The sequence below is a fragment of the Ambystoma mexicanum genome, chromosome 11, assembly GCF_040938575.1.
Source record: "Ambystoma mexicanum isolate Mex_15411 chromosome 11, UKY_AmexF1_1, whole genome shotgun sequence".
Taxonomy (NCBI): domain Eukaryota; kingdom Metazoa; phylum Chordata; class Amphibia; order Caudata; family Ambystomatidae; genus Ambystoma; species Ambystoma mexicanum.
In genome coordinates this window covers 265,098,148-265,110,439 of record NC_090934.1, presented here as the reverse complement: position 1 = coordinate 265,110,439, position 12,292 = coordinate 265,098,148, and the positions used below count along the sequence as shown (strand labels likewise).

Below are 12,292 nucleotides of genomic sequence, written 5' to 3'. Positions count from 1 at the left end.
TATGGGAACTTTCAATAGCAAACTGTTTATTTGCCTGAAATTGCTTACTGTTTTTGACTGTCGAGCATGTTATTGTGCCCTTAGGTCCCAACGATGTTCCGGTGGCACCAGGCCAGGGCTGTCCAACACCCGGATGCAGGGGCATTGGGCACATTCGAGGGCCCAGATTTGGAACTCATCACAAGTATGTCTGAAATGGGATGATGAAGACAAATTGAGTCACACTGCCACTCAGTTGGCTTATTCATTAACCTGCACTGTCTTCTCTCTTTGTTGCTTTAGGGCAGCTGGCTGCCCTTATTCGGAGGTCAATCTCAGCCGGGACAGCATCCTACATGACCGACTCAGCGGAGAGCGACCCCCGCCGAGTAACAGCATGCAGAAACCTAAGAGGCCAGATACCCCATCTTTGCCTGGGGAGCCTGTAACTGACTCACCACATTCCAAGTGAGTTCCCTCTTTGAGGCCTGGCGCTTCTGTAGTGCGACAGTGTTTGCAGATAAGAGAATTTTTAATATGTGTTTCGGAAAAGGTGACATGGGTTTTTTTTCTAAGGAGAATTCATGGCAGCAATATGCTTAAATTGAAAGGAGCATAATCATAGCGGAATTGGTTATAATTTCAGCCATTTGCCTATACCAGATCACACCTGAATAGTCTAAAGCCCTTGGATAACATTTGTGATTACTACCCATGTTCGCAGTACTCGTTTTATTGTCCTCGGAAGGATGAAAGGCTGACCCAGGCCAGTTGTATTCAATAATTTGACGTGAAGGTTACTTGGAGGTCTCTGCAGTAGCTGCTCAAGTCTACTGACTGTCTTGGCCATTAGATTGCTTTGTTTTTTCCAGAAATCATACAGATGATGGTCTTGAGCACTGCAGTTACTAAGGAAAACATTTGAGTGTCCTCCTTCCTTAGTCTATCCCTCTTCAATCTTCTTCCTTTCTGACCCATTTATCTGTTAACTACTTCGTGCCTCAACTCATTTCTAATACAGAATTAACTTGGGCTCCATTTGTGGTTATGGAGAGCTTGTGCTGCGAGCAGTGTGATAAGGTAGTGGTCAATGAGAATTTGAATGTGAAAAGTCGGCTCTGGTTCATGGTAAAGGAGCTTTCTTTGGTAGGCAGTGCCAGGAACTTAGTTTGCTGGGCAGTACAGAAGTCCACACTGGTGGGCAGTGTGAGAAACGTCCACTGAATGTCACGAGAAGCTTGTAAAAGCTGGCACTGGCCCACTGTTTCACAATCTAGTTATGTACACAGTGTGTGGGGCCGCCTGTACTGGTAGTATGCAGTGTAGCCCACACTGTGTGGGCTGTGTGATGAGTTTGACTGGAAGGTCGTGTGTGAACCCGTTTAATTGTAGCTTGTAAGGATTACTGGCCTGAGTATTTAGCCCTGTATCTTGCAACACTATTGACTAATTGTTGTATCCCTGTCTGGCTTTGTTCTTTCTGTGACTATCTTTGTAAATCATGGCCACCATGAAAACGTACCATGTATCTTTGAACAGTTATTAACAAGGCACATGCCTGTGTTCACTGTCTTGCACACCCACAACTTCTAAAACAATACTGTAATGTTCATATACCTACCGTTTGCCCCTTCCAAGTTCCCTGAGCAACCTGGGCCAAAAAACAAAGCGTTTACCACATATTTACGGCATTTAAAAATACAAGGTTTTTGCCGTTCTAAGATGGCTGCCGCCGCATTTCTCCAACACCCTCTGAGCCCCAGCCGGATCCTGATTGGCCTCCCTGACCTGATAGCCAATTGTGGGGCACCGGCAGGCGAAAGCCGGCCCCCAACAAAGGCAACCAAAAAATGCTCCACCTGACTGTGCCTGACCGAGCACCTACGGTCTTAATCCCCTGCTCTGCACTATACCGACCTTCCCAAAATAAGGTGAGACTTCATCAAACACTTCCCTGTGCAACCGCCCTGTCCCTCATAGCCCATCCTATTTGTTCAAGGCTTACCCCTCCACCATAGTTGTTACCTGCCTCTTTCTCCTCCTCCCACCACCTACCTCGAGTAATCTCTGCTCCCAGACAGTCTACATCGGCCTGCACGCTTATCTTCACCTGCCTCACAACCGGCACTCAGCCTGCTGATAGACGGACTGCCGGTTACGTTCAGTTACGTGGATACTGTCCTATGCCCAAAGACTTCACCGATACGCAAGCCACAGTACCACAGATGCCTGCCAACATGTACTATTTCTGCTCTGTAATCAATATCCCCACTGTGCTGTTTCCATCACTTGAGTTGCACCATGCGCATTTTACCACTGTTCATCCGTCGCCTGTCTTCTTGCATTTCATCTACAGATATGTCATTTTGTTCGTTTACTACTCTTACATCTACCATCACTACCCTACCTCCACCCACCATGTCCTCCCTGTCTTAATGTGCTTCCGTGCTCTGCATGAATATCAGCTCCTGCTGAAATAAGATTGCACATTAATTAACAATGTCAGTTGCGCACACCTCTCTAGCACATTGCCCCTGTCTATCAAACTACACGTACAAATCACTCTATTGAGCCCCAGCTATATTACTCAACTGCGCACATTCCCTAACAATGCCTTGAAATACATGATTGCGTCTGTATGCTGCCTTAAGCACACTGCTTGTGAAAATATTTAATGCTCTATTACTATTAGCTCATATGAATCTCGATCATATTGCTGCTATTGCTAACTGTCTACTTGATCATAGGGCTGCTATTGCTACCTGCCTACCTAATTTTGAGCAGTCTGCTTATAACCGCATTCACTTATGAAGGACTTGTAACAGCTTAACCATTTGAAATTACTGCCTCTAATCGGTTTTGTTAGAGCAATTGCTATCTCTGTGCATAACTGCCTGTCTGTTATTCTATGCTTATCACCTTACGTATAGTCGAATGTGGCCACCAGTTTGTACCTATATATAGTCACAATTACCTAATTTGCACATATTAGGTCACCACTGCTCTTCATGAACCAGTCCTCTTAGAAAGTGACACACTCACTAAGCCCTAGCATGCTCACTACAGCTACCACCCAGAATGTCTGCAGTTTTATACTCTGCTTTGCTAGACTTCACACACTGACCCTTCGGGACCTATCTACCATGACACTCCCCGAATTGTCTAACAGCACCTTAACTAAACAACCCTTAGCTATGAATGACTTTCAACACCTAACCCCGAGCAACCCTTGCACACGGGGTTACACAGCCTTGCACAACGGAGTCTAGGAATACTCGTCTCAGAGCTATACTAGCCAAAATATATGAGCCTTCTATCAGCTCGCTACCCACTTCTATAGGAAAAACATTTGAGGAAGATATTAATACTATTTTATCTAGTAACCTCAAAAGTTCAACGCAAGTACTACTACTAGGCGACCTTAACTTGGGTTTCAATGACCCCTTGTATCAGCCTGCCTTGGCAACAGCGAATATTCTATCAGAACTTGGCTTTACCCAGAGAAGCAAAACCCCTACCCTTAACAAAGGCAGAATACTAGATTGGATGGCAGACTACAACTGCCTTGCCAACATCCTTTCCATCTCACTGCTAGCCTGGAACGACCACTACCTACTCTCATTTACGTTCTCTACCAACAGACCCAAGCTCACACCTGCCCCCATGGCTCCACTTACACTAACTAGAAATAAACAGTATCACAGCGGATAGGCTTATCCCTGCTTTATTCCCCACCCTTAACTCACTTCCTGACAGCACTGACCTAGAGAGCTTGGTTGACGAGTATAACAAAATGATGGCCTCCTCTTTGGATCAGATCGCCCCCCCTCAAACTTAGACCAAGTAAGCCGAAAAACCATCTGAACAAATGGTTTACACCATTCTTAAGAAATCTAAAACAACAAAAAAGAAATTGCGAGGCTGCTTGGAAACTACTACCATCGGAAACCAACAAACTAAAGTTTAGCAAACTTTCATCCCTCTACAAAAAAGAAATCTGTCTAGCTAAACGGGCATCCTATGACACTCATATCTCCCAAGCTAATTCCAATATGAAAGTATTATTTACTATTCTTAAAGAATTAGAGACTCCCATCACAATACCAGACACTTGTATCAAAGATAAAAAATGGTGCTCAGATATCCAACACGCCAATAAAGTATCTATCTTACAAAATAAAATATCCCCAAAAAAAGCTTTTTTAAAGGACCAACCATCACCTAAAATAACTGGGAACACCGCAGAAGGCCAACCGTCCCGATTCAACTTCTCCAAAGTATCTATCTTCGAGGTGGAAAAAATTATTCTGTCCCTCAAACCATCCAATTGTCAGGGTGATCTCTGCACAGCTCATCAAGGATGCGGCTTGAGACCTATCACCCTTCATATCCAAGCTTATCAATGCTTCCTTTACCACCGGCACCATCCCCACTAACCTCAAACAATCATGGGTACGCCCACTCTTGGAAAAAACGACTCTAGATGCCTCAACACCCACCACTATAGGCCAATTACAACAGTCCCTTTTCTTCTAAGAATTCTAGACAAGGTGGCTTACACGCAAATACAAATATATTTGGAACTACACCACCTGTTAGGAACTAGACAACCAGGCTTCCGTCCACAACATGGAACGTAGACTGCCCTCATCGATCTCAAGACCCAAGTCGATGAGCTTAGAGACAGTGGTAAATCAGCTTTGCTCCTCCTCCTGGACCTCTCAGCTGCGTTCGATTTGGTGGATCATAAAATGTTATGTAACCATCTCGACACAGCAGCACACTTCTCCAAGGATGCCATAACCTGGATCAGATCTTTCCTATGTGGCAGAACAATGAGGGTCTTTTCTCCCTCAGCAGCGGCAGACCTCATACCCATCACCTGCGGCGTGCCACAGGGGTCCTGTGTTTCGCCCACACTGTACAATATTTTTACCAAGCCCCTTTTCGATGATCTGGACCATCTCGGTATCACCTACACTAACTATGCAGATGATACTCAGATCCTCCTCCCACTTTCAGGGGATTATGACAAGGATTTGGCCTTGGTGAACAGTGTACATCATCATCATCCAGGCATGGATGGCAATGCCCGGTCTATGCCTGAATGATGATAAAACAGACCTCATCATCTTGGGTACCCTTACTAACCTAAAAAAAACTAGGACCTGATTATTCCTCATTCATAATTGACGGTAACCTCATTAAGGTAGCACAAGAGGTAAAACCATTAGGTTTTTATCTCAACTCAACTCTCTCCTTTTCCAAACAGGTCAACACACTAGCGTCATCTACGGCCTACACGTGTAAACTCATTCGAACCGGTAAGCCATTTCTCTCCAACAGCCGCTGCACCATCCTGGCCAGAGCCCTCATCCTGTCCCGTTTGGATTATTGCAGCGCCCTTTACATAGGCTCTAACAAATCCATCATTCGAAGAATCCAAACCCTACAAACTAATGCCCTTAGAGCGGCACTAGAGATATCCAGAAGAGAGCACATCTCTGAGAGCAGGCAAAAGAATAACTGGCTCCGGACCAATGGCAAAATCCTCCTAAAAACTCTGTTGCTTACCCATAAATCTCTTAACAACGCCGCCCCTATCTACCTCTCTGAGAGATTCCACAAACAGACATCCCTACAACCAACCAGATCAGCAAACCGGGATCGCTTGTCCATCCCTAGATTCAAACTATCCATGATTGGAGGTAACAGTTTGGGCCTCATTACAACTCAGGCGGTAAGGGGTTTACGGCGCCGTAAACAGCGCCGACCCTTACCGCCTGAGTACGAGGTCCCTTAGCGCCATGGCGGATTTAACACCTGCTTTTAGCAGGTGTTAAAATCCATGGCGCTAAGGGACCATGGAGTTAATTACGCCACCGTAATTTACGGTGGCGTAATTAACGCCTTCCCCACTCCCATTATGCCCTATGGGGCAAAAATGGGAATGGGGAAGGGTAAATGGGGATTGGGGACTTACCGCCCCGCCAAACTCGGAATGGGGCGGTAAGTCCGCCAACCACCATGGCGTAAACGTAGTTTACGCCATGGTGGTAAAGTCACGGCCCAGGCGGTAACGTACCGCCTGGGTCGTAATGTTAAAACAGCCAAACTATGAAACTCCCTGCCTCCTACACTGAGAATAGACCAGTCTTACCAAAACTTCAGAACCAATACTATTCTGTGGCTGAAATCCAACGGCCACTAATTCGCACAATGCATAATCCTTTGTCTGTGCAACTGAATTGCAATTAGTAATGCCCACTGGCTATCCCTGTGGCTGTAACCGCAATTTTGTGTACTATGCCCATAATATTTGTAAATATCTGTTGCTCCAGCATGGGGTCTGGCATGGATTCACATGCTCATGAATATTCCCCGTCGTCAAGCTGGGAATCCTCAGTAATGAAAAAAATCAGTATCAGTTTTGTTTCTGAGCTGTCTTTCTTAGTAGTAACCAATCACTGGTCTCTGGGTCATACTTCCCCCAGCCAATGACTGCCCTCTCCCTAAGCCCTGCCCCTGGCAGCCATCCTCAGAATTTTACCGCACGTTCAAGTGTTGGGAGTCCTCGTGCTATAGCTCTCGAGCTTTTACTGCGTTTTACACGTTTTATCTCATTTTATTCGGTCAATCGAGCCTCAAGCTCCACCATTTCTACTTCCGATCAACGGGGACCAGTTTCAGATTTTTCTACGCCCCACAAGGGCGGAGTTTTCGTCGAGTTACGCTTCTTGGAGGATTCCAGAAGATCTGCGGCCTACCTCGTGGACATGGCCCAGGACAAGGGAAGCTCGACACCCGGATCCAAGCTGTTTAGGAACTGTTAGGAACTGCCCTGGATGCGGATTGCAGAATGTTTTCAAGGAGGATGAGCATTGGAGATGTCTGTACTGCCTTCACGAAGACAAGACGCACGTGGAAAAGGACTGTGCGTTTTGCAAGAACTTGTCGGAACGGACTATGAGGGATCGTCGGACCCGCCTCGCCAGCTGGCTAGGGAAGGGCACAGCAGGTGAGAAGCAGAAGCGATGGGAGCCCAACAGAAGGCAAAGCACTGAGAGTCCACGGGCACCGGGAGCGCCGAAGGGTTGGGCTCCTCGGCTGCCAGGCAGGGCGCACTCTCACCGACGCCTCAACAAGAGGTTCGAGGAGGTCCGGTCCCACGGGAAGAACCCCGAGGAGGCGGACTAAGAGAGTGACCGTGGTGCCGACGAGACTCCCGTGGAGCAGGTGGTTGGCGCCCCATCCTGGACCTGCGGCAGTTGAACAAGTACATCAAGGTGCAAAAGTTCAGGATGGTCACCCTCCAGCATGTGCTGGGTCAGATGGAGGAGGGCGATTTCCTATCGTCGCTGGACTTGGAGTATGCTTACTTCCACATCCCCATGCTAAAAGGACACCAAATGTTTCTCAGATTCGTAGTCCAGGGACGGCACTACCAATTCAAGGCCCTGCCATTCGGGCTGAAGTCGGCTCCCAGGGTGTTTACCAAGTACCTCGCACCAGTGGCGGTGTGGCTGCGCCAGCGGGGATCCACGTCTACCCCTACCTGGATGATTGGCTCATCCGGGCAAGGACAAGAGAACTCACCGTCGAACACACAGCGGAGACCGTCCAACTTCTCACGGACCTGGGATTCTCCATCAACTACTCGAAATCCCACCTGGTCCCGTCGCAGGTCGCACTGTTTCTGGGAGCCAAGCTCGATACAGTGACGTGATTGGCCTCACCGTCGGAGGAAAGGACGAAGGCCATCTTGGGCAAGGTACAGCGCCTGCTGGCCACGGACGTGGCCAGGGTGAGATCCATGAAGTCCCTGCTCGGAATGATGTCCTCATGCATCTACTTGGTGCGCCTGTGTAGGCTACGGATGCGTCCCCTGCAAGAGTTCCTCGACGCCCGTTGGAAAAAAGCGACGGGCAGATTCGAAGACAGGATCCCGCTCAACGACGCTTTCCGCCAAGCAATCCAATGGTGGGGCACCCGCATGCATCTCACAGCGGGCATGGACTTTCAGACCCCGGCACACCAGGAGGGATGGTGAGCGCACACCGGAGATCTGCACGCGAGAGGCCTTTGGCTCCCGGAGGAGAGGTCACTCCACATCAACAACCTGTAACTCCGAGCGGTGTTCTGCGCCCTCAGGTCGTTTCTCCCGTCCCTCAAGGGCAAGGTGGTGAGGATCTTCACCGACAACACCACCACGATATTCTACATCCGGAAGCAGGGAGGCACCAGATCCCCAGCCCTGTCCAAGGAGGCCCAGGGTCTGTGGCACTCGGCTGTCGCCGAGGGGATGTTTCTGATGCCCTTCCATCTAGCAGGAACAAACAACGTCATTGCTGACTCACTCAGCAGGGAGTTGCGCTCATGTGTTACGCTCACCTGGCTCCCACAGAGGCGTCGATCTGAACAGCACAGCTGCGGTCACCACCAATGTGACGCGTAGGGCCGAGATGACGGACTGGACTGGCCCACCTAACTTTGTTTGCTTGGCCCGTAGGAATATTCTTCTGCAAATGGAGAAAGGGAATTAACCACCCGTGGAGTTGAGCGTAAATCCCCTCACCCCCGCTGTTCTCCCCACTGATCACCTTTGATGTCCCCTCTTATAGTCTCACCTGATGGTTTGAAAAGATGAGCTCTCCATCCTGCATTGAGCGCAATGGCACGTAGATAACCAGTTGCTTCACTGGCTCGAAGGAATTGGTGAGTTCCAGAACAATATTGAGTCCGAGATTCCCGGCAAGACGCCGTAAGAATGTAGTTCGTAAGTCAAATACCTGACTTTCACTCTTGTCAGATTCCTTACAGGTTGCAGCTTGACCCTAGTGAAGAGTTCCTCGTGGCAACCGGTAAAACTCTGGTAAGGATTTGTATTATCCAACACAGTTCGATAAAATAATGTCAATATGTAACCTGTTGCTTTCTCCCTTATTCAGGCGCTGAGAGAAAGTATGAAGTCTCGGGGAATAATGCCTCCGGCGGTAAAATCAGGTAAGTCTATTGTGGTGAGGAGGGTTCCCCTTGTTAGTCCCTTTGTTTCACCTTGCTGTCCTTTTGTTTCCCCTTAGGGGCCGGGGTTTGGCAAAGATACAGTGGAAGCTGCGCCGAGTCGAGAAGAGGAATAGTATCCCGGTGGTAAAATCGGGTAAGTCTATGGGGGGGTAACTAATATTTATCTGTGTATTCCCTTGGCTCACCTTGCTGTTCTTGTCTTCTCCTTAGGTGCCAGAGTGCGGCGGGAACATGCAGGAGGATGCAGTGGAATGTGAAGATGCTGCAAAGGCCGGTGAGTTCAGCGCGGCGCTGCAGCAGGCGAGGCAACGCACGTAAATAGCTTCTTTCTTCCAGCTCGAAGGCGCGATGGATCGGGAATTCAGGTAAGGATCAAAGGTATTGCTCTTGTTCTAACCTTTTCTCCTTGTTTCTCCTTTTTTCTAGGAACTCCAAACTCGAGGCGGGCGTGGCAGAAGGCTGAATGCAGACTTGCAGGCACGGTGAGCGTTACGCTGCTGGATGCAGAATAACGAAAAGCGTGTGCTGCTCATCGGGCGTGGTTTAAATAGCCTCCAAAGTAGTCCCAGGTAAGTATTCCTCCAAGCCCCGCCCGAGTAAAAAAATAGTCCCTAAGTAAAGTAGTCCCTTCTAAGCCTCTTTTGGCTTGGAGCTCTTGCAGCATGGTCTGCATCAGGTAAGTTTGCAGCATGGTCTGCATCAGGTAAATTTTAATCTATGACCCTGGCGCCTACGGCGCCAAGACTGACTCGCCATATTAGCCTGGCGCCATAGGCGCCAGGACTGAACCCAAATAGCCCCTAGCAGGGGTTGTTGGGCTTGCTTGGGATAACTTGATGCCTGCTTCCGGGGTTGCTGGACTTGGTCTGGGTCCCTGGGGGAGGCATCATGACAGCACTCCCCCCCCCCAAGGCCCCTCCTAAAGTCATTCTTCCCTGTGGTTTCGGTTTGTCTGGGAAATTTCGGTGAAATTGTTTCACCAATCGGGTTGCATGAACATGGTCACTAGGGTCCCATGACCATTCCTGTGGTCCGTAACCTTTCCAGTCGATTAAATAAAAAGTTTTGACTTTATCAGCTTGGAGTCCAGGATGTTCTTAACTTCAAATTCGGGTTGTCAGTCTACAAGGATAGGGTCTGGTGGCTTGGTTAGTCTTGTCCCTGGTTGCACTGGCTTCAAAAGTGAAACATGAAAGACGGGGTGAATTCGCATATTAGCAGGTAAGTCCAACTTGCAGCCACCGGGTTGATAATGGCCTTAATACAGTAAGGTCCCAAATATCTGGGGTTAAAGGTTCATGTTCCCTTTAGAGGTATATGTTTTGTGGTTAACCATACTTGGTCCCCTATCTGGTATTGTGGAGCATCACTTCTATGCCGATCAGCATCTTTCTTGTATTTTTCTTTCGCCTATTTTAAATATGTAGTTGCTTCCTTAAAGGCTTGTGTAATCGTAGCACGCAGATGGTCCACTGCGGGCATTTCTAAGTGTTGGGGTGAGTCAAGATCTGAGGTTCTAGGATGGTGCCCATATAAGGTATAAAAGGGGCTTTGTCCAGTTCCAGAGTGTACTGAACTATTTTATGCATATTCGGCGATCCAAAGAATGTCTTTCGAATTACTCTCAGACTAATGTAACATACAACGCAGGTATTGTTTGAGAGTCTGGTTGGTCCTCTCCGTTTGACCATCGGTCTAGGGGTGGTTACTGGTCGATAACCTCACATCAATTTGCGCCAATTGACAGCATTTTTTCCAAAAATGTGAAATGAATTGACTGCCCCGGTCAGAGACCAATACGGACGAAAATCCGTGTATGCGAACAATGTTTTCGAGGAACTCCTTGGCCAGGATTGAAGCTGAAGGTAATCCCTTTAAAGGAATAAAGTGGGCCATCTTGGAAAAAATATCCACAATAACCAGAATGGTGTTAAATCCATTGCATGGGGGTAGATCAGTAATAAAGTCGAACGATAAGGTGTGCCATGGTGTAGGCGGAATGTCTAAAGGTTGTAAGAGTCCAGCTGTTCTTTTCTTTTGACTTTTGTTTTGGGCACAAATTCCACAAGACATCACAAATGATTTAATATCCTTTCGCCAGGTGGGCCACCAGAATTGTCTTTTCATTTTAGCTTCGGTTTTTGCAATACCTGGGTTGCCCCTCCATTAGGGTATCATGATAACGGGAAATGACTAGCTCTTGTAGTTCCTTGTGTGGCAGAAATAGCCGCCCTTGGTAATAAGGCAGATCATTGGTGACAGAGTAGTCCGGGCCTTTCTTTACCCAGTCCTGCAGGGCTGTAGGATCAAAGAGTTGCTGGATCTTTACCTGAATGTCCTCTAGTGTCTGTAGAGTAGTCCTGCCAAGAATCCTTTGTTTGGAAATTATAGGTACTGGTTCTGGGTTCACTTCTGCCTCTCCCATCCCTATGCGGGACAAGGCGTCTGCCTTACCATTCTTACAACTGGTCGATAGGTTATCATGAAATCGAACTCGGCAAAGAACAATGCCCATCGGAGTTGACGTGGTGATTGGGGCCTTGGGTGTCTTTAAATACTTTAAGTTCCGGTGATCAGTGATCACAGTAATGGTATGCCTGCCACCGAGAAGATGGTGCCGCCAAGCCTTGAAGGCAGATTTAATGGCTAATAACTCCTTGTCGGTAACTGTATAGTTTAACTCGGGTGCCGAGAACTTTCTGGACCAAAATGCTACTTGGTGAAGTTGGCCAGTTTCAGGGTCCTTTTGAGACAGGACAGCTCCCATGGCAGACTGGATGCATCAGTCTGTATGGAAGTTCAGGGCGCAGGGCTTTAATACAGGTGCAGACGTGAATTTCACTTTCAGTTCTTGAAAGGCTTTTTCAGCTTCTTCAGTCCACATAAAGCGTTTATTTTTTCGCAAGAGTGCTGTGATGGGATGTACAACATGTGAAAAATCCAGGATGAATCTGCGGTAGAAATTGGCAAAGCCGAGCATGCTTTGTACTCCTTTAACTGAACTTGGTGATGGCCACTTAAGGATTGCGTCCACCTTTCGTGAGTCCATTCAGACTCCCTTTGGGATCAGGATAAACCCAAGGAATTCGACTTCTGTGGCATGAAAAACGCATTTTTCCAGCTTTGCATATAGTTTGTGCTGGCGCAATTTCTCAAGGACTGCTCGGACGTGCTTCACATGGTCAGATTCTGAAGATGAGTATAGTAGAATATCATCGATATATACGACAACACAAACGCCAATGAGTTCACAAAGGACATCGTTCATGAAGTATTGGAAGGCTGTTGG

The 12,292-nt window shown here is 47.8% G+C and overlaps 1 protein-coding gene across 5 annotated transcripts in view; it reads left to right on the top strand.

Annotated features, from left to right (window-relative positions):
- The window catches only part of L3MBTL3 (L3MBTL histone methyl-lysine binding protein 3), a 1,294,236-nt gene that overhangs the window by 1,025,661 nt on the left and 256,283 nt on the right, over window positions 1–12,292 (top strand). For all 5 annotated transcript variants that reach the window (XM_069622999.1, XM_069623001.1, XM_069623000.1 and 2 more), the window contains 2 exons: window positions 85–184; window positions 283–447. In XM_069622999.1, the coding sequence (XP_069479100.1) occupies window positions 85–184; window positions 283–447 (265 nt within the window). The remainder of the gene's footprint in view (window positions 1–84; window positions 185–282; window positions 448–12,292) is intronic.